At 40.9% G+C, this 25590-nt stretch overlaps 2 protein-coding genes across 4 annotated transcripts in view; one reads left to right on the top strand and one right to left on the bottom strand.

Moving 5' to 3' along the window:
* Nucleotides 1-17924, top strand: part of rasa1a (RAS p21 protein activator (GTPase activating protein) 1a) — a 74803-nt gene extending 56879 nt beyond the window's left edge. For both annotated transcript variants that reach the window (XM_061906301.1, XM_061906302.1), the window contains exons 17-26: nt 27-186; nt 372-514; nt 5334-5449; nt 5563-5649; nt 6632-6699; nt 8401-8489; nt 8560-8637; nt 9253-9387; nt 14350-14429; nt 17171-17924. In XM_061906301.1, the coding sequence (XP_061762285.1) occupies nt 27-186; nt 372-514; nt 5334-5449; nt 5563-5649; nt 6632-6699; nt 8401-8489; nt 8560-8637; nt 9253-9387; nt 14350-14429; nt 17171-17219 (1005 nt within the window). In that variant the 3' untranslated portion in view covers nt 17220-17924. The remainder of the gene's footprint in view (nt 1-26; nt 187-371; nt 515-5333; nt 5450-5562; nt 5650-6631; nt 6700-8400; nt 8490-8559; nt 8638-9252; nt 9388-14349; nt 14430-17170) is intronic.
* Nucleotides 16438-25590, bottom strand: part of ccnh (cyclin H) — an 11276-nt gene continuing 2123 nt past the window's right edge. For both annotated transcript variants that reach the window (XM_061906304.1, XM_061906305.1), the window contains exons 3-10: nt 24280-24402; nt 24104-24177; nt 21470-21683; nt 21240-21403; nt 21096-21166; nt 20906-21011; nt 16615-16678; nt 16438-16532 (exon numbers count right to left, since the gene is read on the bottom strand). In XM_061906304.1, the coding sequence (XP_061762288.1) occupies nt 16506-16532; nt 16615-16678; nt 20906-21011; nt 21096-21166; nt 21240-21403; nt 21470-21683; nt 24104-24177; nt 24280-24402 (843 nt within the window). In that variant the 3' untranslated portion in view covers nt 16438-16505. The remainder of the gene's footprint in view (nt 16533-16614; nt 16679-20905; nt 21012-21095; nt 21167-21239; nt 21404-21469; nt 21684-24103; nt 24178-24279; nt 24403-25590) is intronic.

Here is a 25590-nt window from a genome sequence, read left to right as displayed (position 1 = left end):
ATTCATGTCTGTGTGGCCTCCTGTAGATGATACTGCAGAAAGAGTTCCATGTTATCTACGCTCTGGCCCACGTGTGTGGTCAGGACCGCACTTTATTGGCAAGCCTCCTTCTAAGGATCTTCAGACATGAAAAGGATGAAGCCCCCCTTCTCAGGACTCTCAATGACCGGGAGATTAACATGGAGGGTAAGACTTGGACATACATTCACAGCTGAGATGTTTTAAGACAGAGTGTTTTTCTCTTGGAGATCAAATTAATCATCCAATCAGTCCACATGGCGCTCTAATTATTGCATCCGCAGATGCAAATTAATCACACAAAGGAGTATAAAACAATAGTCTGAGATAACCCTTTTTTTTCTTGTGGACAGATGAAGCCACAACTTTGTTCCGAGCGACCACACTGGCCAGCACACTGATGGAGCAGTACATGAAGGCCACGGCCACGCCCTTCGTCCATCACGCTCTGAAGGACACTATTCTCAAGATCATGGAGAGCAAACAGTCCTGTGAGGTAAACTTAAGAATCTTACTCAACTCATTCTCAAGTCAAGTTAAATTTGAATTAGGACCAATTCGCAACAAAAGGCATCATGTTGCAAATCCAGTGCAAACGTGTCTGCTTCTCGAACACTAAATAAAATATATGAACCCTAAAAACTCAATGAAAAACATCCCTTCTCTGAAGAAGAAAGTCCTGTTTTGAGACTTAGCATAAAGGTGGCTTTCTTTTCTTAAGATACAGGGACAGAGAGACACTACAGTGATTTGTGCAACAAAAAATAGAAAATATTACAGGATCTGCCTATATATATATATATATATATATATATATATATATATATATATATATATATATATATATATATATATATATATATATATATATATATATATATATATATATATATATATATATATTTTACAGCGGGGCAAAAAAATATTTAGTCAGCCACCGATTGTTCAATTTCTCCCACTTAAAATGATGACAGAAGTCTGTAATTTTCATCATAGGTACACTTCAACTGTGAGAGACAGAATGTGGGAAAAAAATTCAGGAATTCACATTGTAGGAATTTTAAAGAATTTATTTGTAAATTATTGTGGAAAATAAGTATTTGGTCAACCATTCAAAGGTCTCACTGATGGAAGGAGAGTTTGGCTCAAAATGTCACGATACATGGCCCCATTCATTCATTCCTTAACATGGATCAATCGTCCTGTCCCCTTAGCAGAAAAACAGCCCCAAAGCATGATGTTTCCACCCCCATGCTTCACAGTAGGTATGGTGTTCTTGGGATGCAACTCAGTATTCTTCTTCCTCCAAACACGACGAGTTGAGTTTATACCAAAATGGATACATGGATGATACAGCAGAGGATTGGGAGAATGTCATGTGGTCAGATGAAACCAAAATAGAACTCTCTGAGCTGCTACCTTACCGTGGTAGAAGAGTTTGCGTGTCCCAATGATCCTAGGAGCTATGTTGTCTGGGGGCTTTCATGTCCCCCTGGTAGGGTCTCCCAAGACAAACAGGTCCTAGGTGAGTGATCAGACAAAGAGCAGCTCAAAGACTTCTATGGAATTACAACAAAATGAACTCAGATTTCCCTCGCCCGGACACGGGTCACCGGGGCCCCGCTCTGGAGCCAGGCCCGGAGTTGGGGCACGATGGCGAGCGCCTGGTGGCCGGGCCTGTCCCCATGGCGCCCGGCCGGGCACAGCTCGAAGAGGCAACGTGGGTCATCCCTCCAATGGGCTCACCACTCATAGGAGGGGCCATAGAGGTCGGGTGCATTGTGAGCTGGGCGGCAGCCGAAGGCAGGGCACTTGGCGGTCCGATCCTCGGCTACAGAAGCTAGCTCTTGGGACATGGAACGTCACCTCACTGGGGGGGAAGGAGCCTGAGCTAGTCCGCGAGGTAGAGAAGTTCCGGCTGGATATAGTCGGACTCACCTCGACGCACAGCAAGGGCTCTGGAACCAGTTCTCTCGAGAGGGACTGGACCCTCTTCCACTCTGGCGTTGCCGGCAGTGAGAGGCGACGGGCTGGGGTGGCAATTCTCATTGCCCCCTGGCTCAAAGCCTGCACGTTTGAGTTCAACCCAGTGGACGAGAGGGTAGCTTCCCTTCGCCTTCGGGTGGGGGGACGGGTCCTGACTGTTGTTTGTGCTTACGCACCAAACAGCAGTTCAGAATACCCACCCTTTTTGGGCACACTCGAGGGAGTACTGGAAAGTGCTCCCCCAGGTGATTCCCTTGTCCTACTGGGGGACTTCAACGCTCATGTTGGCAACGACAGTGAAACCTGGAGAGGCGTGATTGGGAAGAATGGTCGCCCGGATCTAAACCCGAGTGGTGTTTTGTTATTGGACTTTTGTGCTCGTCACGGATTGTCCATAACAAACACCATGTTCAAACATAAGGGTGTCCATATGTGCACTTGGCACCAGGACACCCTAGGCCGCAGTTCCATGATCGACTTTGTAGTTGTGTCATCGGATTTGCGGCCTTATGTTTTGGACACTCGGGTGAAGAGAGGGGCGGAGCTTTCTACCGATCACCACCTGGCGGTGAGTTGGCTGCGATGGTGGGGGAGGATGCCGGACAGACCTGGCAGGCCCAAACGCATTGTGAGGGTCTGCTGGGAATGTCTGGCAGAGGCTCCTGTCAGAGAGCGTTTCAATTCACACCTCCGGGAGAACTTTGAACATGTCACGAGGGAGGTGCGGGACATTGAGTCCGAGTGGACCATGTTCTGAACCTCTATTGTCGAGGCGGCTGATTGGAGCTGTGGCCGCAAGGTTGTTGGTGCCTGTCGTGGCGGTAATCCCAGAACCCTTTGGTGGACACCAGCAGTGAGGGATGCCGTCAAGCTGAAGAAGGAGTCCTATCGGGTTCTTTTGGCTCATAGGACTCCGGAGGCAGTGGACGGGTACCGACGGGCCAAGCGGTGTGCAGCTTTAGCGGTCGCGGAGGCAAAAACTCGGACATGGGAAGAGTTCGGGGAAGCCATGGAAAACGACTTCCGGACGGCTTCGAAGCGATTCTGGACCACCATACGCCGCCTCAGGAAGGGGAAGCAGTGCACTATCAACACCGTGTATGGTGCGGATGGTGTTCTGCTGACTTCGACTGTGGATGTTGTGGATCGGTGGAGGGAATACTTCGAAGACCTCCTCAATCCCACCAACACGTCTTCCTTTGAGGAAGCGGTGCCTGGGGAAGCTGCAGTGGACTCTCCTATTTCTGGGGCTGAGGTCGCTGAGGTAGTTAAAAAGCTCCTCGGCGGCAGGGCCCCGGGGGTGGATGAGATCCGCCCGGAGTTCCTTAAGGCTCTGGATGCTGTGGGGCTGTCTTGGTTGACAAGACTCTGCAGCATCGCGTGGACATCGGGGGTGGTACCTCTGGATTGGCAGACCGGGGTGGTGGTCCCTCTCTTTAAGAAGGGGGACAGGAGGGTGTGTTCCAACTATCGTGGGATCACACTCCTCAGCCTTCCCGGTAAGGTTTATTCAGGTGTACTGGAGAGGAGGCTTCGCCGGATAGTCGAACCTCGGATTCAGGAGGAACAGTGTGGTTTTCGTCCTGGTCGTGGAACTGTGGACCAGCTCTATACTCTCGGCAGGGTTCTTGAGGGTTCATGGGAGTTTGCCCAACCAGTCTACATGTGCTTTGTGGACTTGGAGAAGGCATTCGACCGTGTCCCTCGGGGAGTCCTGTGGGGAGTGCTCAGAGAGTATGGGGTACCGGACTGTCTTATTGTGGCAGTCCGCTCCCTGTACGATCAGTGTCAGAGCTTGGTCCGCATTGCTGGCAGTAAGTCGGACACGTTTCCAGTGAGGGTTGGACTCCGCCAAGGCTGTCCTTTGTCACCGATTCTGTTCATGACTTTTATGGACAGAATTTCTAGGCGCAGCCAAGGCGTTGAGGGGATCCGGTTTGGTGGCCACGGGATTAGGTCTCTGCTTTTTGCAGATGATGTAGTCCTGATGGCTTCATCTGACCGGGATCTTCAGCTCTCACTGGATCGGTTCACAGCCGAGTGTGAAGCGACCGGAATGAGAATCAGCACCTCCAAGTCCGAGTCCATGGTTCTCGCCCGGAAAAGGGTGGAGTGCCATCTCCGGGTTGGGGAGGAGACCCTGCCCCAAGTGGAGGAGTTCAAGTACCTAGGAGTCTTGTTCACGAGTGGGGGAAGAGTGGATCGTGAGATCGACAGGCGGATCGGTGCGGCGTCTTCAGTAATGCGGACGTTGTATCGATCCGTTGTGGTGAAGAAGGAGCTGAGCCGGAAGGCAAAGCTCTCAATTTACCGGTCGATCTACGTTCCCATCCTCACCTATGGTCATGAGCTTTGGGTCATGACCGAAAGGCTAAGATCACGGGTACAAGCGACCGAAATGAGTTTCCTCCACCGGGTGGCGGGGCTCTCCCTTAGAGATAGGGTGAGAAGCTCTGCCATCCGGGAGGAACTCAAAGTAAAGCCGCTGCTCCTTCACATCGAGAGGAGCCAGATGAGGTGGTTCGGGCATCTGGTCAGGATGCCACCCGAACGCCTCCCTAGGGAGGTGTTTAGGGCACGTCCAGCTGGTAGGAGGCCACGGGGAAGACCCAGGACACGTTGGGAAGACTGTGTCTCCCGGCTGGCCTGGCAACGCCTCGGGATCCCCCGGGAAGAGCTAGACGAAGTGGCTGGAGATAGGGAAGTCTGGGCTTCCCTGCTTAGGCTGCTGCCCCCGCGACCCGACCTCGGATAAGCGGAAGATGATGGATGGATGGATGGATGGAATTTAATCATTTTTTACTCTTCAACAAGTTTTTAGTCATTTTTATATATATTTTTCCAAATAGTTCAAGAAAGACTATTACAACTGAGCAATATTTTTCACTTCTATACAATTTAATAAATCAGAAACTGATGACATAGTGCCGTATTTTACTTCATCTTTTTTTCAACCAAAAATGCTTTGCTCTGATTAAAGGTTACTTGAATTAAAAAAATGTTCACAGCGGGTTCATCACTGAAAAAAGGTTGTGAACCACTGCAATAGTAAATCATTATATTTTAAAAATTCTGTATTAAGACAGTGGTCCAACCTAATCAGTTGTTCCTAATCCCGTTTTGGACATTTCCTAAAAGTTTTAACAAAATCCGCCCATAACTTTTTGATTTGTTGCTAGCTAACAGACAGACAAACCCTGGCGATTACAAATGCCTCCTGGTGTAGGTAACAGAACTATAAATTAATCTGTTGTTTGTTTAATGAATCTAAGTGTTTTTATTGTGTTGTTTGTACCGCATGTTCATGAGTCCATTTATTTAATTTCAAGTTGAACCCATCCAAACTGGAAAAGAATGAGGATGTGAACTTGAACCTGGCGCATCTTCTCAACATCCTGTCAGAACTGGTAGAAAAGATCTTCATGGCCGCTGAAATCCTACCATCGTAAGAACAATCACTTTACACTTCTCTGCACTTTTTAAAAAAAAATACTGTGTCTTAACATTTTTTTTAATATTGCGTGTTAACACTAAATAAATCTTTCATTGATGTTGCAGGACGCTGAGATTTATTTATGGCTGTTTGCAAAAATCTGTGCAGCACAAGTGGCCCACTAATACGACCATGAGGACCAGAGTCGTAAGGTAACCTCACACGCGCCGTGTTGACTGAACGGTTCTTTCTTGTTTAATGTCTGATTGCCAATCCATTCTCATTTTGTCACTTCATCAAACTAACTAAAAAAAACAAAACATTGAGATATGTGCCAAGTAGCAACAATCTTCTTTTTCAAAATAGCTGTTGATTTTGACAGTGAATATACAAAACTCTTTGTCATGCATCACATGATCAAACCAAGGAATAAGTAGATCAAAGTCAGTCAGGCTGGCTTTACTTCTCGTACCATGTACTTTGGAAAAGGAATGACCAAACATGCTATGCAGACACACTAACCGCACTTCCTCCATTTAATCAAGTTTGAGGTCTTCTCAGTGTTCTGCCAGAGCCGAAGACCTCACTAAACTATCCATTCTATACCACGTTTATATGTTTATCTAATTAGTCAGCCTTTTTCTGAGGTGGAACATATTGTAAATAAGATATGTATTGGTCCCTTTAATGAAAGGCTGTATTATTTTAGTTTTTTTCATTAACTTGGTAAGACTCACCTTTCAGTGACTAGATCTACATCCATGTGACATTACTGACACCTAGTGCCCAGTCAATGCACATTAGTGCATATCACAATCTTTTTATTGCTTTCCTAAAAAAAAAACAAAAAAAAAAAAAACAGATATGACTGGTAGTCGACTATTGTCAAAATCTGACTAATCATATTTGACTATGAAAATTCTTTGTGGAAGACGGCACTATAGTAAATTGATGTGCCTCACTGAACATTCGAAGGAAAGGACCCAATATTTTCAGACAAATATCAGCGCTATGCTTGAATATCGTGATTATCATTGCTATTCTCAAGTCACTGTCACGTTCCATTGGCCCTAGTTTGGAAAATCAAGATTTATTAGTTATTTATTTATTATAAAATAAGGCATGTAAGGACATTCAACGCTGGTAAGTTGCATGTTAAAAAAGGGGTCTCTTTCTCATCTCTTTGTCTCCCAGTGGTTTCGTCTTTCTCAGACTCATCTGTCCAGCAATCCTCAACCCGAGAATGTTCAACATCATTGCTGGTGAGTGTTTATAATTTGAAATAACGTTATTTTCTGGACCATAGGGTGCACATGATTATAAAGCATATTGTCGATGAGTGGGTCTATTTAGGTATATTTTCATACAAAAGGCGCACGGGATTATAAGGCGCATTAAAGGGGTCATATCATGATTTTTATATCTACATTTAAAACATTTATTTGTGGTCTACATAACATGAAATGGTGGTTCTGTGGTCAAAATTTGCATAAAATATGTTTTACAGACCATTTTCAAGCCAGTTTTTTAACCGTCTTTTCAGGATGTGCCGTTTTGTTGGCAGTCTCATATACATGGTTCCACTTTGGAAGAGTCTTCTCCCTGCCGGTTGTTTTTAGCGCTTCTACAGCAAGTTTATTGACAAATACAAGTTAGAACTGTATGCTACTTTGTATTAAGATTGGCAACAGCGTAGGATGAATGTCCCACAACAAGAGGAAGGAGAAAAAAAAGGAGCTTATTGACTACAGCACAGAATACAATGGCGGACGTGTACACATTTTTGGGATTTATGCAGATCCCAAATACACATTAGCAGGTACTAATAGGTAAGAAAAGTTGGTTTAGCATCATATTGCGAAACAAAATGTCACATAACATGTAATAGTGTCCTTATACACACATGTTGCGTTTGTACCCGTTCTTTCTCCCACGGAATTTAAGCGACTGGTCTCTCCCAAGTTCTTTCGATGACACATAAGCTGGTTCTAATTGAATCCTGACAGAGTAGCTTATCTTGATATTTTATTACCAAAGCTTTGGAAGACCAAAGCTTTGGAAGACCAAATCTATGCACGACACATTCAAATCGCATCGCCCTAGTTGATCTGTCCATACTACGGAAGCGCTGTCTTTCTTCAATATCTCCCCCGCCCCCACCTACCGGAACAAATACCCTTATTTGTTCTTCTTAGCCTAGAACATTGGAGATAAAAAGAGTGTTATGCCTTCTCGTTACATTCCAACCTTCAAAGTCTACGCATGGCCAACATTTAGCTGTTTTAAAATATGACTAGGATTTAAAAAGATATCTTTCTCCGTCACACACCATTCTAATAATTATAATAATAATAATAATGGATTAGACCTATATAGCGCTTTTCTGGACACTCAAAGCACTTCACAGAGAAGTGAGAACCCATCATTCATTCGCACCTGGTGGTGGTAGGCTACTTTTGTAGCCACAGCACCTTGGGGTAGACTGACGGAAGTGTGGCTGCCAGTTTGCGCCTATGGCCCCCTAGGGCAAGGGTGACGTGTCATGTCCAAGGACACAACGGCAGCGATTTGGATGTCAAGAGCCGGGGAGCGAACCTACAACTAGAAATTGTACTAAAACCTTTTGACAGATTTTTGAGCGCCGTTCGTAATCTATATTTTCAATGAAACATCGTTTTAGTCTTGCTTGCTTCATTTATTAAACAGGCGTCAGTGAACCTGCTGTCCACACATCTCTTATGTGTGACAGCCATCTACTGGTCATATTTATCATTACACCATGCACCTTATAAAATCTCTTTGAGGTCAGTAAGCACCACCAGAATTAATCTGTACACAAGGCGCACTATCGATTTTTGAGAAATTTAAATAATTTTATATGCGCCTTATAGTTTAAAAAATACCGTATATGCGGTATAAGTCAGCAATATGGTTTCATTAAGCTGTTTTTTGTCTTTTTGCAGACCCTCCATCGTCAACAGCAGGCAGGACCCTGACACTGGTGGCAAAGTCTGTCCAGAACTTGGCAAACCTTGTGGAATTTGGTGCTAAGGTATGGGATGTCCTACTGGGAATTACTAACCGTTATGTCATCATCTGAATTAGTTGTGTCCTGCAAATAGGAGCCTTACATGGAGGGTGTGAATCCTTTCATCAAAAACAATAAGCATAGGATGATCATGTTTCTGGATGAGTTGGGGGTGAGTACCATTTGTATGAAGACACATACAGTACAGGCCATAGGTTTGGACACACCTTCTCATTAATTGCTTTTACTTTATTTTCATTAATTGCTTTTACTTTATTTACATTGTAGATTGTCACTAAAGGCATCAAAACTATGAATGAACACATGTGGAGTTACAGTATGTACTTAACAAAAAAAAGGTGAAATAACTGAAAAAGTATTTTATATTCTAGTTTCTTCAAAATAGCCACCCTTTGCTCTTATTACTGCTTTGCACATTCTCTCGATGAGCTTCCAGCACACCTGTGAAGTGAAAACCATTTCAGGTGACTACCTCTTGAAGCTCATCGAGAGAATGCCAAGAGTGTGCAAAGCAGTAATCAGAGCAAAGGGTGGCTATTTCAAAGAAACTACAATACAAAAGATGTTTTCAGTTTTTTCACCTTTTTTTGATAAGTACATAACTCCACGTGTTTAATTTATAATGTTGATGCATTCGGTGACAATCTACAATGTAAATAGTTATGAAAATAAAGAAAACACATTAAATGAGTAGGATTGTGTCCAAACTTTTGGCCTTTACTGTATATAAGAATGGACTCTAACTATGTCTGTGATTTGTTTCCAGAACGTTCCTGACCTCCCTGAAGCCACAGAGCACTTTAGGACTGATCTGTCCCGAGACTTGGCTGCGTTGCACGAGCTCTGCGCCACACACTCAGATGAGCTGCGGACACTCAGTAACGAAAGAGGGGCTCAGCAGGTGAAGAGTTTGTTTTGTCTGCAACACTGACTGTCACGCTCACAATTTAGCCTCTGGTAGTCACCAAGGGACAAGTGGTAGAAAATGGATAGATGGATGGATAGTCACCATGTGTATCGTTCCTTTATGTTCTCAGCTTTGTAAATGTCAAAGCTAAAGTTCTAGGCCAGTGGTTCCTAACCTTGTTGGAGGTACCGAACCCCACCAGTTTCATATGCGCATTCACAGAACCCTTCTTTAGTGAAAAAAAAAGAAAAAAGTTTCAAATTCAAGACAAAGTTATGAACCGTGCATGAACATCACCTTGTTCAAAGAACAAAACCAACACAGTGCATGAACTCATAACTAATTACACACCTGCAAATCAGATGGAACATTAGAGGGAAAATTGTTCGGGGGTATCCATAATACGCCAATAGGGAGAACTTTTTATTTACACGATGAGTCGGGTGTGTCTTGACCTCCGCAGCGGAGGCTCTGCCGAACCCCTGAGGCCGACTCACTGAACCCCTAGGGTTCGATCGAACCCAGGTTAAGAACCACTTTTCTAGGGTAAAGGTGTTCAAAGTTTTAAAAGTTATTATTCTATTTTACATTTTTTTTTTTTTTTTACAAATTCCAACAGACAAAATCAACATGTCCCGGATTAAAACATTCCACATACTAACTGAAAAAAGAAACTAGCCCATACCTTTTCATAAATTGGACACCCAAAATGTCCGATGACCTGAAAAGGTCTTTGATGATAGCCATGAGTTCTGTCATGATGAACCCGTGCACATATTTTTTGTGAGAAATGGTAAATTAATCCCTCAAAAATGTTTCGTTGGCAGAATAATAATAATAAGAACTACAGATTTACCGATCAACATTTCTGGCGTCAGATCCAATCTGGTTGTGTGTCCCGATTCAATAAAATGTTTGACAGCAAAAAAGTAAAGTAAACATTTTTATAAAACTTATTTTATTAGATTAGAATTTGCTCATATTGTTGTAAATCAGACGATCTATTAAATGTGTGGTATTCAATACTTACAAAACAAAGTAGCTAGTTCACAGTAAATAAAAGGAAAAACTATTATTGGCTCCCATTTAAATCGTTTGGGTTTTTCCCCCAAACCTTCCTGTACCCGGATACCTATTTCCTGACTTTGTAAACAATAACAAAAAACACCAAAAATATATATATATTTTTTAAATATCCCTCCATCCATCCATTTCCTACCGCTTATTCCCTTTTGGGGTTGCGGGGGGCGCTGGTGCCTATCTCAGCTACAATCGGGCGGAAGGCGGTGTACACCCTGGACAAGTTGCCACCTCATCGCAGGGCCAACACAGATAGACAGACAACATTCACACTCACATTCACACACTAGGGCCAATTTAGTGTTGCCAATCAACCTATCCCCAGGTGCATGTCTTTGGAAGTGGGAGGAAGCCGGAGTACCCGGAGGGAACCCACGCAGTCACAAGGAGAACATGCAAACTCCACACAGAAAGATCCCGAGCCTGGGATTGAACCCAGGATTACTCAGGACCTTTGTATTGTGAGGCAGACACACTAACCCCTTTGCCACCGTGAAGCCATAAAAATAAAATTGATCTTATCACTTTAATATTGTGTATGTATTGGGTATCGTCATAGTACTGACATTTTCATTGATCACCACGACTTTACATTGAAGCTTTAGTGGTTAGCTTCTTGTGCCGTCTTGCTCGGTGTGTAGCATGCTAAGACTTTCCCTTTCCTGTAGCCCCTCCAGTGGTAATATTACGTTAACGAAACGTACTTCATTTCACGCCATGGTGGTGAGGATTATTATTTTAGAGCCGGTGTTCTAGCTAGACATGCACCCTCCTGGAATTCCTGCATGTGCGTAACAAGGACTATGGAAATGTAATTGTTTCTCCCTGTTGAAGGAATCTTTCATGTGAGCACTATCTTTAGTCATGTAATAACTGGGACACAGCTGCGGTAAAGATTGGTCAGGCACAGCAGGTCATCGGCTAATCTGTTAAAAAGGCAAATATCGGGCCCCAATCCAATTCCGGGATCGGAACATATCTCGTAATAACAATGGCAGAACATCAGAGAAAGCAGTTGATCAGAATTATGTTCTATGGGCACACAATCAGACATTGTGCTTAAAACTCAACCCCTTGATTAAGATGGCACAAATGATAATTATTACTAGCAATTTGCTGATCGATCAGCCACCAATCATTATTGGCCCATTTTCCTTGAAAAATATGCATTTTTATGCCTTTTAATGCCGATCACCAGCGGGGATCTCCTCTGGCTGACACAAAATGTTTAGGCCCTCCATCTGACAAGCAGCCAGCAGCTAATATTTGTCTCCATACACACTGTGAAGCTGCTCCACTACATTAATAATAATCACCTCCATTACAACAAATACTTTGCATTTCTTAGTATCTTAAAGGGGAACTGCTCTTTTTTTTTAAATTTTGCCTATTGTTCACAATCATTATGAGAGACAAGAAGACAAAATATTTTTTTAACGCTTTCTAACATTAAAATGTACTTCTTTTTTTGTAACTAACAATATAGCTAATGGGAGCAATCAAATCGACCTGTTCATCACTTTAAAAACACATTCAAAAACGTCAACACTACTTCATTTATGTTCCTTTTTAATAACCAAGCTGTAGCGACATTGTTATTGTAAGCGCAAACACGGAGGAACTATTTTTCTAGCGTGGTAACAGATCGGCGTGCTTCGATATTAGCCGTAAAAGCTAACTACAGCAAGAGATAAGCTAGCCTCCACGAGAACACAAAACACATTTGAGTTTGTAATACACAACAATTTGATAGGGCACTGAAAAACACTAACAATCGTATTACAGTATCTGTAAAGTATTTGCCCACATTTCACGTTTTGTTTGTACACAGCTAGCTCGACAGCATATGCTGTCAGTCATAATACACACATGACGTGCTACGTGTATCACGATCAGTATAAAGTGCAACTCACTTGATGAACAATTGTCTGTTTGGTCCAACTGGCCAGGGAATTTTTTTTCCAGTTTATTTGGGTAAGCATTCCAATTATGTCAAAATACGCAGCATCGATTCACCTCACTCTCTCGGCTTCCGCCTGCTCCAACGTCTCTCTCTTCCTTCATCCTGACTTCTATGAGCAGCAGTTCATCCTTCGTATATTCAGCTTAAAAAAAAATAAGGTTGTGAATCCTCTATTTTACAAAAATAGTCGTCTTTGTTGTTTGTTACTGAATCTGCCCTAATTAGAAAACACACTGCCGTTTGTTCCTGTTAGTAGGAACACATTTGTTGCCAGAAGTCGGAAGTGCGCTACTATTAAAACGGAAAAAAATTTGCCGTGGAATTTTTTCCGTCAATGATTAAAATGACCAAAATACGGTAAATATTGTACATACTACATATTGTTATGAAATAATCTGTTACTACATTATATATCGACTTGCAGTGTGTATATAAAACATATTACATATTGTTACGAAGGTGTCTGTTACTACATTATATATAGATTTGCAGTGTGTATTTAAAACATTGATAGAGGGTTTTGTAGTTGTTTTAGAGGGCTTTGAAGGTTACCAAGGTGACTCCCATTAGCCACATCTTCCAAGCGTTGTTTATCATCTTTAGAATCCTAAAGAGAAAAAAAAGACGCTTGTTCTTGTCTCTCATAACGGTTGTGAAATATAGGCAAATTCCAAAAAAGAAGTGCTGTTCCCTGTCCCATTATCACTGGAGGATGAGGTTAAACATGTTACACACCGAGAGCAAAATAGGAGCAGACATGCTAATAGCTAAGCGAGTTTTAAACATCGCCAAGAAATAAGTGCTTGGAAAAGTTTAAGAAGTGTTGTAGCATAAAGTAAGCAGTTATTAACAGGAAATGAATATGTATATTGATAAGCGTTGGAGAGAAGATAATATAACGTCTGTCTGTTGGTCAGTATTGTCGTAGTCAGGACAAGACACGTAAGAGGAGGGCTGATTAGTGTTTTTGATACCAAGGTTAGTATCACTATTTCATTGATACTAGAGGGATTAGGTCGATATTTTTAATTTCCCTGCAGGGATTAATAAAGTATTTCTGATTCTGATTTTCACGGTGACAGAGGGGTTAGTGCGTCTGCCTCACAATACAAAGGTCCCGCAGTCCTGGGTTCAATCCCAGGCTCGGGATCTTTCTGTGTGGAGTTTGCATGTTCTCCTTGTGACTGCGTGGGTTCCCTCCGGGTACTCCGGCTTCCTCCCACTTCCAAAGACATGCACCTGGGGATAGGTTGATTGGCAACACTAAATTGGCCCTAGTGTGTGAATGTGAGTGTGAATGTTGTCTGTCTATCTGTGTTGGCCCTGCGATGAGGTGGCAACTTGTCCAGGGTGCACCCCGCCTTCCGCCCGATTGTAGCTGATATTGACGCCAGCGCCCCTCGCCACCCCAAAAGGGAATAAGCGGTAGAAAATGGATGATTCTGATTTTTTTTTTTTTTTTTAAATAATTTGTGGTAATGTTTACAAACTGAGCTAATAATTCCCTGGAGACAGGAGGACATTAGGGGAAAAACCAAAATGAGTAGCAGATAGGAGTGTTTGTTTTGGATTTCCTTTTTGTGTACTAATGACTTTGTTTTGATCAACAAATTGAAAGTAATAAACTAAATTAAGGGAACTACTTTACATACTGTGATATTTTTACACTGTCAATAACACTCACATTGAAAAGTCTGCAGTTAATACATGTCATCGGTATTGGCGTCAGCCGATTTCACTCATGGATGATCGTATTGGAATCAGCAATAAAAAAAAAAAAACTCCAATCAAAACATCCCTAAAAGGTCGCCAATTTTCAAAATTCGACATTAAACATGTCTTAGTCACCATCATGTGTAAATATCCTCTGTAACAACAGTGTCAGACTTACTGTTTCTCTGTCGTTACCGCAGCACGTGTTAAAAAAGCTGCTGGCCATCACGGAGCTCCTGCAGCAGAAGCAGGCTCAGTACGCCATGTCCAACAGCAACAGGTAGTCCCACACCCTCTCACCTCCCTTCACTCCCATCTTCACCCCCACACAACACACGCCAACTCTCCTCCACCCCGGGTGCTGCACTGTGAGGAGACCGCCGCATGTCCTCCACCTCATCTCCATGGCAACACCATCATGTCCCATCCATCTTGTCGTGTCGGCCACCACCAAGAGCTATGCAACAACAGCTGAGTATGCAGTTCCAATAAGACAACTCTTTATTTCCATTCCTACTTGGGTCGCTTCAAATCCCTTCTCATGGAGGGAGAAGGTTTGGATTGGATTCTCTGTTCCTTGCTAGCACAGATTGCCAAAGTTACCCCGCCCCCTTTTGCTTCATATGAGGAAACTGACATGAAGAAGCTAAGTTGTCTCTTTTGTTTGTAACTGGATTCAGAGCGAAGATGCTTTTATACTGTAATTAGTGACTGACTTCTTTAAAGTTTGTGATCCGCCAAGTGCTGAGACAAGCATTATTTTTTTCTACATTGGAGAAAAGAAAAAAATGGTTATTTTATATAAGAATAAATTATCTTGCTGGAATCATGAGTTTGTAAATGAGATGAGCTGAATTATTCTCCCTCAGTTGTTTTTTGATTGTTTGGTTAAGCTTTTTTGTTTTCCTTCTTCAAACTTTGCAATGCTAGGCATAATCAGAGGATCCAAGTATAATGCAAAGTGTTTACAGCAAATGTTTTTTGAAAATAGTACAGACTGTATCAGACATGCATGCACTTATTAAACAGTTTTTGTAAAGTAGTCGATGCATTGCTTTGTTGTCACCTTTAGGGCTGCAACCAACGACTAATTTGATAGTTGACTAGTCATTGACTATCTCAACGTCTACTCAGATTATAAAGCGTGCACAAACTCAGTTGCTTTGATTTAGAGACTGTCTTTTGAATTCAGCTTGAGATAATTTTTGGGCATGTACTTACTAACAACAAAAATGACTAATTCATATATACGCATTTACACTGTAACTATGTTGCTCATTTGGCTGTTACAGAAATAAACTTGTCCATTTTAAAGCAAGGACAGGCAAAGTACTAAAAATAAATACGTTAATAAATATGGTTTTTTTTATGTAAAAAAAGATAGCAAATACAACAAATGATAAAACACTGAAACTAACTTGTTAAAAAAACACATTTTGTGATGTCTAATAAGCTGCACACTGATATTCTTTTTATAAATCTAATACTCAACATATATAATTGTATCATTAATTTTTAACATTTTAAGTTTCTGTTGGCCCTATGATGAGGTGGCTACTTGTCCAGGGTGTACACTGCCTTCTGCCTGAATGCAGCTGTGATAGTCTCGAAAGGGACAAGCGGTAGAAACTGGATGGATGGACAGTGTTTTTTCACCAATTACTACCTCAGAAAACAATTGGCTCTCCATGTGCGACAATAATGACTAACATTAAAAAAACAGCGTTGTAGGCCTAAGTATTCATTAAAAACAAGGCAGAGGTTTTATCTAACAAGTATATTTAATATATTTGGCCACTAACATTATACAGTTTGAACAGTAATGTGAATATAGGAAAATAAAAACTGTACTTAAATCAAATGTTTCTTTGGTGTAGTTTGAGAATGAGTTTTATGATATGGGAGCGTTGGTGCCTACTGTTTTGTGTCTAATGGACACTTTTGTTATTGTGCATAGCAAATTGACAAAGTTTAGCTGGCGGACTTTGATTGAAATGATAGTTAATTTGATTTTTCACAAAACTTTGTCTCACACTTGGTAGCGAGGTAACAGGCTAACCTGTCTGCCATTGCAGTGCTTTAAATGCTCCATCACAGATGTAATGTCATCAAAACACGATTATGTTTGCAAAATACCAGCAAGCAAGGTATTCATGTCTCTAAAAGGAATAAGAAGAAATGTTGCCACATTTTACATTTTTTCCCCCGCGATGTTCCAGTGACCGCACTGACTTGTCCCCTTGGAAAAACACAAATCGTTGCACCTAAATCACATTAAGAAGACAATGTTTAGAAAAATAGCTTTTATTTTTTTATCATCCAAGAATGAAAGCAAACAATTGTTGATGAACATCACTCAAATCAGGTCTTCGTCAGTCCACTCCTGTAGTAACAGAAACATTTTTTTTTTTTTAAATCGCTCGTTTTCAACAGCATGAAACAGAAATATTGAATTATTGCCTCACCTCTTCTGTCAGGCGCGGCTCTTTTGCGACATGGCCGTCGTCCTCGTAGCCTCGTTTGCGTTTGCTGTCGAACGAAGAGACAAAAAGTGACATGTTTGTGACCATCTTCCATCGCCATTGACGTACAGTACAGCCCAAAAGTTTGGACACACCTTCTCATTCAATGTGTTTTCTTTATTTACATTGTAGAGTTATGTACCCCAGTTTCTTCAAAATAGCCCCCCTTTGTTCTGATTAGTGCTTTGCACACTCTTGGCATTCTCTCGATGAGCTTCAAGAGGTAGTCACCTGAAATGGTTTTCACTTCACAGGTGTGCCTCAGGGTCGATTAGTGGACTGTCTTGCTTTATCAGTTGTGTTGTGAATGAGAAGGTGTGTCCAAACTTTTGGATTGTACTGTATGTGTAGTTGTGTCGTTTCCATCAGACGTAGTCTTCCCTCATATCACTCTAATCAAGTGAGTACATGTACTATACTAGTAAAGAGTGACAGCGTGTACCCTTTTCTTTTCATTTTTTTTTTCCCCCCTCCCCGACATGTTGACTTTATCTTCCAGGACCGAGTGCACCATCATGTCGCTAGCTGCCGCCATCCAGGTCATGTGAAGGAGGCCGGGGGTTGTATTTTGCAGCATCTGGCCTGCGATCCGCCCATAGATACAAAAAGCAATATGCCCGTACTTCGTTGGAGAGGACATATACGAACATCATCCTTGCCTTTCCCAAATATGCTTTAGACACAGACGCCGCGTTGAACGATGGACCTGAGCTGCAGTGAGCTATGGACGTGGGCATGGTAGCAACCAAAGTACTGAAGTAGCATTGTCTGCGTTCTTCAGGGAAATTTAACACAAGCCTTAATAACGTCCTTTCGACACACGTCCAGCTCTTCCTCTTTTAACCGTTTTTGTATCGTCAACTTCTATAGAGTTTGTAGCAAAACAGAAGAAAAGTGGTCTTACTTAAGACATACTGTACATAAGTGCATGTGTTAATAACCCCATCGTCACCAATTGTTCACTTCTCTGCAGTCTCCAGCCCAAGCAGGTGCTGGAAAACACGCATTTTTACACCTTTTGACTGTTCTCTTAACTTCAAGTGCAGATTTCAGCTTGTGATTGAAAGCTGCATTGTCATACCGTTCACTGTAGGAACCTCACCGAGTGTCGGGTGGCGTACCCTTGCTGTCCTTTCTCATATTTCATACAGGCCAATGTGTTCCTTTTTATTTTTCTACCTGATTCTGAACCTTTTTGCATCTTAGATACGACAACCTGGCAGTTAAAATAAAAACAAAGTGGTGTGACGTGACGTACAACTGTCCAAAGGTTTGTTAGCGGAGCTGAAAATGTGTGACATAGAAAGTAGCTCGCAAGTTGTCCCAATATCATACAATTAAACAACGCTGCCTTTACAAAGATGATAATGCTCTGTCTTTAGAAAGATGTTTTATTTTTGTGGTTGTACTTGTCTCGTCAAGATTTTAGTACATTTAATGTAGCCAAATAATCGACCAAGAGCTCAGAAGATAACCTCGATACACTTTTTTTAAATAAATACACAAATTATGAATACTTATCTCACTTTGATTTCATTTCAGTTTTATTAACTGTTTTTTTAACAATAATTTTAAAAAATGTATCTAGTAACAAATTACAATTATTTTGAATACAAAACACTATTAAAAAATGCCCCAAAATTTTTATTTTTTTAAATATAAACATTTATTGTAAATACATTTTAGTATTAAAACATGTTTGTTTTATTCAATTTTCCATTTTAATGTCACTCAAAACAAAGCATTATCTTTGTGAAGGTAGAACATTTTATAAATATATTCAGTTTTATTTAATAACAATTATGTATTTTAATTCTTGTAAAAAAAAAAAAACTAAAATTTTTTTATATATGGAAAAAAAACTTTTGAACATACGCAAAAAAACAGCTCCAACAGATGGAACATTTTCAAATAGACATTTTCGAAATTGAATTAACATTTATTTTAATTTAAAAAAAAGATTTAAAGTTAAACATTTATTTTGTTTCACGGAATTTTCTATTTTAGAGTCACTTAAACGGACCGATATTTTTATGATGGAAGAATGTTTTGTAAATATTTTTAGTATTATTTACAATAACTGTATTTTTCCAACATTTTATACAATAAAAAACCTACTTAAGAAAAGAAATTTAAAAAAACCCACCGAAAGATGGATTTTGTTTAATGTATAGAAATATTTGAATTCTTAAAAAAAATAAATGTATCTTTAAAATGTTATGTTTTTACTGTTAAACATGTTTTTTGTTTAATTTCTATTTCATGGAATTACTCAAAAACAGAGCATTATTATCTTTGTGAGGGTAGAATGTGTTGCAAATATATTTAGTTATTTTTAACAATAACTCTATTTTGAATACTTTTGTTTATCGTAAAACAATTTTTTTTTCACCAAATAAAATGACCTATTAAACTTACACAGAAAAGCAAACATCTGCAAAAGATGGAACATTTTAAAACATATCTTCGAAATGTATTTCAATTCTAAAAAATTTTTTAAAATTAAACATTTACTATTGAAATCATTAAATGTGTTTTATGGTTAAACATGTATTTCATTTTGTTAAATTTTCTAATTTTGAAGTCACTTCAATTAATTATAGATTTCTGAACGTTATCAAACTGGAAATTGAACATTTACATTTTTAATGACAAATGTTTTCATGGTTAAACGTGTATTTTGTTTAATTTAATTTTCTATTTCACAGAGTCACTCAAAATTGGGCATTTGTGAAAGTAGAATGTATTATAAATATTGGATATGATTAACCCTTAGAGAACATTCAATTGTATTTTTAAAAAATAATATAGGGACAAGCAGTAGAAAATGGATGGATGGAACCAAACAGAACATAATTCTTAAAGGCCTACTGAAACCCACTACTACCCACCACGCAGTCTGATAGTTTATACATCAATGATGAAATATTAACATTGCAACACATGCCAATAACCTTTTTAGTTTACTAAATTGCAATTTTAAATTTCCCGGGAATTTTTTCTTAAAAACGTTGCGTAATGGTGACGTGTACGCTTGACGTCACGGGCTGTTGTGAATATGAGCGCTGCACGCACACACACAGCTAAAAGTCGTCTGCTTTAACGGCATAATTACACAGTATTTTGGAGATCTGTGTTGCTGAATCCTTTCCAATTTGTTCAATTAATATTGGAGAAGTCAAAGTAGAAAGATGGAGTTGGGAAGCTTTAGCCTTTAGCCACACAGACAGACAGTGATTCCTTGTTTAAAATTCACGGAGATGAGACATTACTATGGATCAAGCCGGACATTGATCCCAACCGAATGTCAACCAGCAGGTTTCGGTGAGAAAATTGTGGTAAAAAAGTCGCTTCTTACCGGATGGCAGCTGAGCTTGTGCCGTCCATAAAGCTGCCGTCGACTTCCCTGAGACACTGTGCGTCAACACACTCGTGGACAAACACCTCCGACCATTAGGTACTATTAAACTCACTAAAACACTAGCAACACAATAGAAAGATGAGGGATTTCCCAGAATTATTCTAGTAAATGTGTCTAAAAACATTGGAAACATCGCGGTTTTTTTTTTACTCTTTTTTTTTGTTTTTGTTCTTTTTTTCTAGTCCGTTGATATCAATATCCTCAAACATGAATATTTCATCCTCGCTCAAATTAATGGGGAAATTGTTGTTTTCTCGGTCCGAATAGCTGTTTTTGTCGGAGGCTCCCATTAAAAACAATGTGAATATGTGAGGAGCCATCAACTTGTGACATCATCGTCTGCGACTTCCGGTAGAGGCAGGGCTTTTCTCTTAGCACCGAAAGTTGCAAACTTTATCGTGGATGTTCTCTATAGCTCGGTTGGTAGAGCAGCCGTGCCAGCAACTTGAGGGTTGCAGGTTCGATTCCCGTTTCTGCCATCCTAGTCACTGCCGTTGTGTCCTTGGGCAAGACACTTTACCCACCTGCTCCCAGTGCCACCCACACTGGTTTAAATGTAACTTAGATATTGGGTTTCACTATGTAAAGCGCTTTGAGTCACTAGAGAAAAGCGCTATATAAATATAATTCACTTCACTTCTACTAAATCCTTTCAGCAAAAATATGGCAATATTGCGAAATGATCACGTATGACACATAGAATGGACCTGCTATCCCTGTTTGAATAAGAACATTTCATTTCAGTAGACCTATGATGTAAAAAAAAAAAAAAATTATTTTGTTGAATCTGTTATGTTTTTTTTCCAGCCTTACTTGTTTGAACTTCCAAATTCCGCGTGGATCTTGGCCAACCTTTGCTTGCAAACATTCACTTCTGCAGGTTGTGGAAGTTGGTATTTCTTCAGGAGGCTTTTAATCCCTACACCAGGCAGACAGCAGTCAGCCTTAAGAGGATGCAACGTCGCCATCTTGTGGCAACAAGCTGAACGTGTGCTTTACTTACGTCGCATGGAATCATACATCTTGGAGAGGGTTTCCTTGTCATCCTTCAGTCCGAAGCATCCAGTCAGGTAGCTAGCAGATAAAACATTAAGCCATGAAATAAATGAGGCTTTTTGTTTATAGAATATAAAGAGTCAGGGGATACCTTTCTATGTTAAGACCAGCTCGTGAGACGCTATTAAGGATAGCAGTGAGGGCGATCTGTGACGGGGGAAACAGCAGCCCTGCGTCTGTCATGGCTGCATACCCCAGAAAGTCATCCACATTTTTTCTCAGTGACTCGGGGTTCTCCAGTGGAGGATATCTGGTCTGAAAGACAAATTTGATTGAGATCCTCAACGGCGACAACAATGTGATCAGTCTGCAAACAACCACCTTGAGGTCGATGAGCAGGCCCTCCAGGGGTCTGTAGGGGTTGTGAACCACCAGGTGGAAGTTGAGTTGCTGGACAAGAAGCAGCTCATACTCAAGGATCTGCTCTGAAACACGCTCCCGCTCGGCCGGGGTCTCCTGCACGAGGTTGCCAACAAACTGGCTGTTGGAAACGTTGAACTCTTCCACCTTGCAGGCCAGGTATGCACACGTCAGCCTGGAACCCAAAAGGACAAAAGTAAGGCTATAGTTTTCATCGGGTATTTCAATTTGACCTTCAGGATGGCCAATATGGCCGTAGATACAGTACAGGCCAAATGTTTGGACATACCTTCTCATTCAATGTGTTTTCTTTATTTTTATGACTATTTACATTGTGGATTGTCACTGAAGGCATCAAAACTATGAATGAACACGTGGAGTTATGTACTTAACTGAAAACATGTTTTATATTCTAGTTTCTTCAAAATAGCCACCCTTTGCACACTCTTGGCTTTCTCTCGATGACCTTCAAGAGGTAGTCAGTCACCTGAAATGGTTTTCACTTCACAGGTGTGCTTGACGCTCATTGAGAGAATGCCAAGAGTGTGCAAAGCAGTAATCAGAGCAAACGGTGGCTATTTTGAAGAAACGAGAACATAAAACATGTTTTCAGTTAAGTACATAACTCCACGTGTTCATTCATAGTTTTGATGCTTTCAATGACATTCTACAATGTAAACAGTCATAAAAACTAAGAAAACAGAAGGTGTGTCCAAACTTTTGGCCTGTACTGTATATAATATTTTAGCCTCGTGCAAAGACTATTAATAGCCCTGTACTATTCGGCATGAATGAATGGTTACAGAACCATTTGGTACCAGGTAACAAAGGCTCCTAATTTAGTTACCATATTTTGGAGGAAGAAGAATACTGAGTTGCAACCGAAGAACACAATATCTACTGTGAAGCATGGGGGTGGAAACATCATGCTTTGGGGCTGTTTTTCTGCTAAGGGGACAGGACGATTGATCCGTGTTAAGGAAAGAATGAATGGGGCCATGTATCGTGAGATTTTGAGCCAAAACCTCCTTCCATCAGTGAGAGCTTTGAAGATGAAACGTGGCTGGGTCTTCCAGCATGACAATGATCCCAAACACAACGCCTGGGCAATGAAGGAGTGGCTCCGTAAAAAGCATTTGAAAGTCCTGGAGTGGCCTAGCCAGTCTCCAGACCTCAACCCCATAGAAAATCTGTGGAGGGAGTTGAAAGTCTGTGTTGCTCAGCGACAGCCCCAAAACATCACTGCTCTCGAGAAGATCTACATAGAAGAATGGGCCAAAATACCAGCTACTGTGTGTGCAAACCTGGTAAAGACCTATAGTAATGGTTTGACCTCTGTTATTGCCAACAAAGCTTATATTACACAGTATTGAGTTGATTTTTTGTTATTGACCAAATAATTATTTTCCACCATAATTTACAAATAAATTATTTAAAATTCCTACAATGTGAATTCCTGGATTTTTTTTTTCACATTCTGTCTCTCACAGTTAAAGTGTACCTATGATGAAAATTACAGACCTCTGTCATCATTTTAAGTGGGAGAACTTGCACAATCGGTGGCTGACTAAATACTTTTTTGCCCCACTGTATTGTATAAATCCATCGTCCTGCACTGGCTCAGGATCAGCAGATAACCCAGACCATAGCAAGATGGATGAATATTTCTCGGCATCAAGGATCCTCAGGAAATGATCACTAGATCAATGATTTTCAACCACTGTGCTGTGGCACACTAGTGCACCAAGAGGTATTGTCTGGTGTGCCTTGGGAGATTATGTCATTTCACTTCATTGAGTTAAAAATATTTTTTGCAAACCAGTAATTATATTGTGCCGTGAGTGTCTCTGCTGTCTTGAGCGGGGCAGTTTAACCATGCTATACTCTAACATATCAGTAGGTGGCAGCAGGTAGATAATTGCTTTGGAGATGTTTGATCACAATATACAGACAACAGTGGGAGGCAGTGTGAAGGTAAAAAGTAATTAATGCTTAAACCAAAAATAAACCAAAGGCGAGTGCCGCTAAAAAAAGGCATTGAAGCACAGGGATGGCTATGCAAAACGAAACTAAAACTGTACTCGCTGCAAAGTTAACAAAAACAGAAATCTGGACGACAGTAAAGACTTACAGCGAGTGCAGCTGCAGACGGCATCTACAAAGTAAATCTGTACATGACATGACAATTAAAAAGAAAATAAGAGCGCAATACAACAACTAAAACACTACACACAGGAAAACACCAAAAAACTCAAAATAAGTCACGGCGTGATCTGACGGGTCGTGACAGTACACCTACTTTGAGACGAGCTATAGTGATGCATGGTTGGTTATGGTTTGCATTTATATACTACAATTGCGACAACGACTTTTTAGTGTAAATATCAGCTACTGAGTTTAATTTTTTAATGTTTTCTGCTAGTGGTATGCATCACGATTTTTTCAATGAAAATAATGTACTTTGGCCCAAAAAAGGTTGAAAAACACTGCACTAGATTGCTTCCCACCGTTCACACTTAAAAAAGAAGAAAAAAGTCACATTTTTGTGGCTTGATCAGATGCAAAAAAATTTATAAAAAAATCATTTCTACTTACATAATAATCTTCGGATGGTACTCCATTAGAGAGCTGTTCATGTAGAATCTTCTGAAGTACATGAGGGCTGTTCCCTGCACCAGAAAGCACAATTTTGATCATATCTACAGGAAATAACTACTTAAAAGTATTGGCATGATGTTAAAAAATGTTTAAATAAAAATCCAAATACGTACAATAACAGATTTGGGCATTATAGGTTTAAACACATTGCAGAAGTCCAGCAGCCTTCTCTCATAGTTTCTGAAGAGGACATCTTCTTCATGGCGCTCAAGGAACAAGGACTCATGTATTTTGTGCTACAGAAGCAAACAGGAAGAGACAGGATCAGGTCGACATAGGGCTGAACGATATATCAAATTTACTTGATATATCGGGGGGTTTTCTCTGTGCAATGTAGCAAATTACTCTGTCTTGAGTATTCTAGTATACGTTCTCACGCAGTTGCTTTTAGCTGCAGGCATTACACTACAGGGTTTTCTCACTCTTTCTTGTCTCTCCTTTGCACAGAGAGATAAAACAAGTGCACTTTCTTACATACGTCACATACTGTCGTGCGGGCAACAATCATACACCCTCGCCGAGCAGAGAGGTAGCGGCATGTTAAGGTTAGCTGTGGCAGGTGGTGCAGGCAAAGCGGTGCGAGTGACAATATGAGAGAGAAAAGGTGTAAATCTGGTTACAAATGTAGGAAGAATAATTAATTCCCCAAAAAAACAGCACGGGGTCCATCGTATGGCAGTGGTTTGGCTTCAAGCGGGAAGATGTTGAACAGACAACGGGAATATAATAATAATAATAATAATAATGGATTACATTTATATCGCGCTTTTCTATTGTTAGATACTCAAAGCGCTCACAGAGAAGTGGAAACCCATCATTCGTTCACAACTGGTGGTGGTAAGCTACATCTGTAGCCACAGCTGCCCTGGGGTAGACTGACGGAAGCGTGGCTGCCAGTTTGCGCCTACGGCCCCTCCGACCACCACCAATAATTCATTCATCATTCATTCACCAGTGTGAGCGGCAACGGGGGCAAGGGTGAAGTGTCGTACTCAAGGACACAACGGCAACGATTTGGATGTCAATAGGTGGGAAGCGAACCTGCAACCCTCAGGTCTCTGGCACGGCCGCTCTACCCACTCCGCCATGCTGCCCCATGTAAAGTATGCGGCAAAAGCGTTGCTACAAAAAGTAGCGGCACTACAAATTTGTACCATCATTTGAAAAGTCACCTGCTAGAGAATAAAGAGTGCTTGAAACTCCACATGTCAACATCTCGGCTGGTGCCACACCAACTAAATGCCGAAGCAACCAGCACTGACCCAATTAAGCCTGGCGTCTTCCATTTCCACATCAACACCGTATGACAAAAATAGTCAAAAGCAAGAGGAAGTAACGTCTGCAGTAACCTACCACATAGCAAATTATATACACTATTTGATTTCCTTTTATGTAGCTTTATTTTTTTTGTTTACAGTTATTGA

This window comes from Nerophis ophidion, linkage group LG07 (genome assembly GCF_033978795.1).
Source record: "Nerophis ophidion isolate RoL-2023_Sa linkage group LG07, RoL_Noph_v1.0, whole genome shotgun sequence".
NCBI lineage: Eukaryota > Metazoa > Chordata > Actinopteri > Syngnathiformes > Syngnathidae > Nerophis > Nerophis ophidion.
Note: the sequence above shows the minus strand (reverse complement) of the source record. Positions and strands in the feature narration are given on the sequence as shown.